General features: G+C 33.7%; 1 protein-coding gene across 1 annotated transcript; it reads left to right on the forward strand.

The window, feature by feature from the left end:
• Positions 1-3,594: 3,594 nt before the first annotated feature.
• Positions 3,595-6,558, forward strand: LOC134543061 (uncharacterized). The gene is made up of 2 exons (XM_063387784.1): positions 3,595-3,798; positions 4,111-6,558. Exon 2 carries the CDS (start codon positions 4,539-4,541, stop codon positions 6,012-6,014), a length of 1,476 nt encoding a protein of 491 aa, XP_063243854.1. The 5' UTR covers positions 3,595-3,798; positions 4,111-4,538; the 3' UTR covers positions 6,015-6,558.
• The last annotated feature ends 497 nt before the right edge of the window (positions 6,559-7,055 follow it).

A 7,055-nucleotide genomic window follows, 5' to 3' on the forward strand; every position in this document is an offset into this window, starting at 1 on the left:
ACTGTGTATGTGCAGAAAAAGATTTTATGGTGGATTTGACCTGTCATATTTGGTTCAAATGTAGTTTCTAATATTTATGTTATCTTTCAAGATTTATTAATGAGACAGGGAAAAAATTTTTTTTGTTGGTCAGGTAAACTGTCTAATGTGGGAACCCTGCAGTGTTGAATAACATTTATTTTCAGGTGGTCTTTAAAATGTGTCACATTGCATAGCGCAGAATTATATTCCCAATTGTTTTGATATTTTGGTACCTATTTGTTGAATATTGTTCGTAGTTTTACTATAAAAAACAACTAATTACTATATTTCAGTTGTTAGGAAATAGTTCAAAAGAATTTGTCATGTCAAAGGATTAAATAAAAAAATAAATTTCTGAGAAGAAAAAAAGTTCAACAAAAGTAACATGTTTACCAAATATAGCAGGCAGCCATATAATATATATATTGGATCAAATTGACCTCTCTTAGCAGAGGATCATCTGTAGTAAGATTTGCCCTATCTTTTAGGTTTATTTCATAAATAGTTTCCTTGAGTTTATATTCAACTTTCGATTTTGGTAACTCCAGTAGTGGCCATAGACTTTGCGGGCCCTGGACTATTTACTTTTGCGGAGGCCCCCCTCTGGAAAATTTGAAAATTTCACTCTTTAAAACCACATTATTAACCCAACCTGTAACTTAAATTTCAAAGATGGTTTGGCTAATTTATTTTAGGATATTTTGATATTCTTTCTTGATAAATTATATTCAAGTAAATTTTATAAGTGCTTATGATGACTTTCAAGTAGAATCTTGTTATTATAAGTGGAAATAAAAAAATATATATATATTTTTTTTCTAATACGAAATGATGAACTGAAGTAAGTATTGTCCAGCACATTCAGTTACAAGATAGTAAAAATTTAATTAGAATACTAGACAAACAAAAAGAAAATTAATGCACTGGTGCGTGGTTCCGATGGACACAGGGCTATGGGTGATTGTCCAACCTGCCCTGCCCTGGAGTCGCCTCTGGTTAAGTCAAAGCCCCTGGTCACAACGTACTTGGTGCTCATTCCACCTGCACATTATTCTGGGACCCCTCAGGCACCCAGAGAACCAGTGGTGGGTTCGGGGCCTATCCAACCTACTGCTAGCTCTGCCAGGTTAGTACGCTGTTGGGAAGCTGTTTCACTGCTCAATGCATCTGCCCGTCGCTATGGAGAACCTATGCACAGGCTTGCTCCAAGCATAGGAGCTAACATATTTGATTTTGAAACTATGTATAAAACTTTGACTAAAATTTTTCCTTGCTGAAATTGTTCCATGTAACATATCAAATTGTATTTAACGTAAAATTTTAAAGTAAGCAGTTGAATGTGTTTGTGATGCGAAACTGTACAATTATCAAAATAGTTTTGATTTTGATGATGTACATTATAAAGCTTTCATATAATCTGGATACGTGATGAACATAGTGCCTGGGAGCAATTGTATTTTAACACAAAATATTAAGAAACGTAAACAGTTAAATTTGTTTGTGATGTGAAACTGTACAATAACCAAAATATATTTGATTTTGAAAATATGAATAATAAAACTTTGATATAAACTGTATACACAATAAGAAACAATTACAGACGTTGCCAAGAACCAGAATAATTGATTATATAAAGTATCTCTCTAAGTATTTTACCCATGCTTACTTTAGACTCAAACCCAGAACTCTTCTCATCAAAAGCTGGTGAGCATCTGTGCTACGAAGGTATACAATGAAAGCAGGCTCTTGTGTTTTGTGCTCACAAGTACCTACTCAATATTTCATTGAACACATTCCAAGATGAACATCTCTGTGCAAGAGAAACTGTTGTTAGAAACTGTTGGCGGTAAATTCCAAGTCCAAGTATGAGAAATTAGGTTATTTTCCTGGTTTGTACAACTTGTTCAATTGATTTAGAGTATTTGTTTATTCGCCTATTTTCTGTTTATTTTAGTAATAAGATGAAATAATGAGTTATAATTTAAAAATAAATTCGGGTTCCCCACTGGTTTGTTTCCAGCACACATTCTTGAAGCTGATAGATTGAAGGAATATGTTCCTAGGTACGGTAACTAACAGAATACTAGACTATCACTTGTCCCAGTGTCAGCTAGGATACTGAGTAAAGGTGAAGAGGGAGTTCGGCCGCGGTCCCCATGGTGTAAAGAAGGGGAGGTGAAACCGTGGCGCAGGTTTTCCCCCTCCACGCGCTTCCTCGCTATGTCACCTTGGTTGTAGCCAGCGCTCTTCTTCCAGGCGCTTCCCATCCATTTCATCTGCGTCTTGTGCAAATTTTTGTTATTCTTATGCTTACATAATCATGAGTGCTTTTATGAAGCTGTGCAGTGTTCAGATTTCACAATAATTTCCAAAAGACTCGAGATTCTGGCATAAAATATTTTTATTTTCCAAAAAAATGAACATCTTTGCAATAAGTGAGTGAACGTATGCAAAAGGAAGGACAATTTCTGTGTTAGCAGATTTAAGTTTAAAGAAACGTGATTTTAAGTAGAAATATCACTTGTTTTATAATACGAGTAATTATTTTAATTTTTTTGTATGATTAACTATAAGTTAATATTAGGTCAAGGAATATATTTTGTGCTAAATACTGAGTTATTATCTATAATAATAAAGTCTTTCATGGTAAAAAGGTTATTTATTGAATGAATTTATTAAATGATATTTAAACGTGTATATATATATATACATTAATAAAACTCAAATCAATGGTTTTTAAAATGTTTGTGTGTTCGGGCATCAGCGAGAACTACAGAATTTATTTCAATTTAACTTTTTTTTTCTGATTTGTTATAGAAATAACCTAAACACTAGGTTGGGTAGCATTATTAAAGGGGGGGGGGGGGGGGAATTTTTCATCAATGCATGTAAACAAATTGAATAAAAGTAGGAATGTGAACCCCCTATACATCAAAAAGAATCCTGTGCATTTTTTCTATTGTTCAAAATGTTCTCTTTAATAGAGTGGGGAGGACGTATTATATAATTACGTTTAAATATTTTAAAATAACCACACAAAACTGTGAGATATTAATTATAAAATATACAGAAACGAAACAGGCTTTCATACAACCACTTTTGAAATTCAAGGTCTAATATGTTTGTTTTAAATGAATTCGTATAGGCTTTGGAAAAAGTTAATTTTTATTTAATTCATATTTCATTACTATTCATATGTACCTATTTAACATAATAATGTTAATGCAAAATACCTCTTAAAATGCGGTGCGTGAAATTGAATTAGCCTACTTCTCTAGTTACATGTGATCGTACTTATTTTAATAATATGTTAGTTAACTAAAGGTATTTTAAGATTTCGGCATTACAATCTGCTTGTGTTGTGTTATTTTGTTAGTTTACACACAATAATGAAAATGTAAATTGTTATCAACTTTTGATTTTGCCAATTTTTTCCATTCAAACATTTATATAATGGTACAATTTTGTTTAATAGTTTGTGTTTTATGCCTTAAATAGTATTTAACGCGTTTAAAAAACTGCCGTTTTAAATACCGTAAAATGGGGTGAATAGGAACAGTGGGGTGGAAAGGAACAAAACTTCATGTAAATATAAAAAAAATCATGTGAAGCATAATTGCAGTGCAATGTCTGAGTTAATTTTTTGTCAGTTTGCTAACATGATACTAAGATGAGAAATTATATTTTACACTGTTGGTACCACTGAGTAACAAATAACACAGCTGTAAATTTTGTGCTCTAGATTCTATGAAATATTTATTCCCCAAAACTTCATCTGTAAGTATAATACTACACTTTATATACCTTTAATGTAACTTATTTTGTGTTAACCTAAAGTCTATTTAAAATTTTTCTTATGTATATATATATACTTTTTCTTTTCAAACATGTGATGCTAACATTTTGTTTTTGTGAGGTTATGTTTATGTAACTGTGGGGTGAATAGGAACACTGAAGAAGAGTGTTCCTATTCACCCCACTCTGTATAGAACATGTTTGTAGGTTGTTTCCTTAACATAGAGTAAAAATATATACTCTGAAATATATTCCCGATATTACGTACCAGTTTGTATTTTGTTTTTGTTGCAGATTATGACGTGTGCCTAAACAATGCCACGAAAATATCAACCAGTTACTGAGCGTAAGCATGCAGATTGCCCACCACATATTCTCAAGTTGGCTGTTACGCACATTCAAAATGGTCTTTCTTATAGAAAGTGCTCACAAAAATACAACATTCCAACGACAGTGTTGCACAGACACGTTAAGAAAGGAGATAAAATAAAAAAAAAGGTGGACAGACAGTTTTAAGTGAGGAGGAAGAGAAAATATTGGTTGATCGTCTCCAAGTGTGTGCTGAATGGGGATATCCCCTAGATTAGCTTACCTTGCGATTAATTGTAAAAGATTTTCTTGAGCGACAGGGAAAGAATGTGCCCAGATTCAAAGACAATACACCTGGTCGCGATTTTGTTTATTCATTTTTAGAGCGTCATAAAGAAGCTCTGTCAGCTCGGATGTGCCAGAATATTAAAAGGGCCAGGGCAGCAGTGTCACATGATGTCATATCTAAATACTTTGATGAACTGGAGAAAGAGTTGATGAATGTTTCCCCTACTCATATCATCAATTTCGATGAAACCAATTTGAGTGATGATCCTGGAAAGCGTAAATTAATTTTCAGGCGGGGTTGTAAATACCCTGAACGTGTATTGAACTCTTCCAAAGCTTCCATTTCAGTCATGTTCGCGGCAAGTGGAGATGGGAAAATCTTGCCTCCCTATGTCGTGTACAGAGCACAACATTTGTACGACAGTTGGAGGGTAGGTGGACCACAAAACTCAAGATACAACCGTACCAAATCTGGTTGGTTCGATAGTTTTTGTTTCAGTGATTGGGTGGAGACAATCGCCATACCCTATTTGAAGAAACTTGATGGGACAAAATACTTGATTGGGGACAATTTAGCTTCTCATCTGTCAGTTGACATCATACAGCTCTGCAACATTAACAACATCAAATTCATATTTTTACCCACAAACTCTACACACCTCACACAACCTCTCGATGTTGCGTTCTTCAGACCCATGAAGAATTCATGGCGTCAAATCTTGGAAGAATGGAAGAAGGAACCAGGCCAAAATGAGGCATCTGTACCCAAAGACAAATTTCCTGGCTTGTTAAAGAAGTTGGTTAGCACACTTAAAGAAGACAATGTACGATCTGGTTTCAGAAAGTGTGGCATTGTGCCTTTATGTCGGAACAAAGTCCTTCAGATGTTACCAAGCATTGACAGCAGCGCCCAGAACGAAACTCAATCAACTCAACAGTCCCCAGCAGTGCAAGCCATAGACAGTACTTTTAAAGAGCTGTTGAAGAGCTTACGGCAGTCTGACTCTCCCAAAACCCGACAGAAGAGAAGAAGAGTTACGGTTATTCCTGGCAAAAGTATGGAGGTGAAAGACTTTGAAGAATCTGCAGTTGTGTCTGAACCAGGACCCTCAGGACTAGAAACAAATGGTAGAAAGCTTGCTGGAGGGGCCCCCACAAAGAAGACCAAAATTCCAGTAATCACAGAATCATCATCATCTGATGACTCAGATTATTGTGTACAAGAAAGTGATGAGTACACATTGCAAACAAATTCTGAAGAGGAACCACGTTTGGGAACTCATGTTAGTCATGTCACACCGGTATCGACAAGTGTTCATCATCCAGGAGACTATTTGGTGGTTAAAGTGTACGGGAAATCAAAGAATGTCTTCAGACTCTATGTCTGCAAAGTAATGCATCCAGAAGATGATGGTTACGTAGGAGTCTTTTACAAAAGGAACCCTCAAACATGTAGATTTTTCCCAACAGATGAAGAGGCATTTTTCAGTTCCGAAGACATTGTCACAAAATTACAACTTAGTGACACAGAAAAGGCATCTTCCAGATTCAAAAATATGATTAGTTTTAAAAATGATCTCAGTGATCTTTTTCTGTATTAGATACAGTTAGCTTACTGTTCTTCAAATAAGAATTCTCTCTTTATGTGGAGAGAACTGGTAGGTACCAATGTGCATTTCTGAAGTTGTATGATTTACTCAGTAGAAAATGTATTTCTTTCTAAGTATTAACAATATTTTTCGTAACACTTATGATGATGTAAAATGAAAAGGGTATATTTTGTGTATTTATAAGTTGAAATTTCATAAAAATTTGTATTTTCGTATTAAAATGTTTTATATTCAATTAATAGTGTGTTCCCGTTCATGTCTAACAATTACAACCTGTTCCTATTTGCCCTACTAATGTTTGAATATGAACAAAGATGAATTCAAATTGTTGTTCCTATTCACCCCTCTTTGTGGGGTGAATGGGAACACCGTTAAAAAAATTAATAATTAACAAAAGGAATTTTTAAAGAACACTTGTTGCTTATGGTATTGCAAGAAGAAGGAAGGACCTAAGTTTCTGGCATAAATTTATTTATATATGTTTGTGAATAAAGTTACTTTTTTGTGCTTGAAGTTGGAAACTGTTCCTATTCACCCCATTTTACGGTACTTAAAAATAAAGTTTGCAGGGACCATAGCTCAGTACATTCTCAGCGTAGTGCCTGCAAGCTGTTTTTTGCTGAATATTGTAGAGCTATTTTATTTAATATGTTTTAAATATATTTTTGGCCATTATTTATTATTTTGTTTATTGTTTGTAACTAAATAAAATTAAAATTATTAAATAAATCAAAAGCGCTTAGGTATGGTTATATCATATGTAAATTACAAATAAGTATTTTAAAAAAAATTTATTTTTGTCTGATTTTTTTATAATATGTGTGTATTATTCTTTGTTGCCGGCATCCTGAATGTTTATTATCTCTATTTTATTAATAAATATTTTCGAAGTGTACCTATTCATTCGAATTCCCATTACAATCCTGTGTCGTTTTATATAAATTTTTTTTTCAACAGTGCTGACATTTATGGCCATTGCGGTATCTAGATAAATACAGTCAACATTTTGAAGTGATGAAACGCGGAAAAAGT

This window comes from Bacillus rossius, assembly GCF_032445375.1.
Source record: "Bacillus rossius redtenbacheri isolate Brsri chromosome 9 unlocalized genomic scaffold, Brsri_v3 Brsri_v3_scf9_2, whole genome shotgun sequence".
Taxonomy (NCBI): Eukaryota; Metazoa; Arthropoda; class Insecta; order Phasmatodea; family Bacillidae; genus Bacillus; species Bacillus rossius.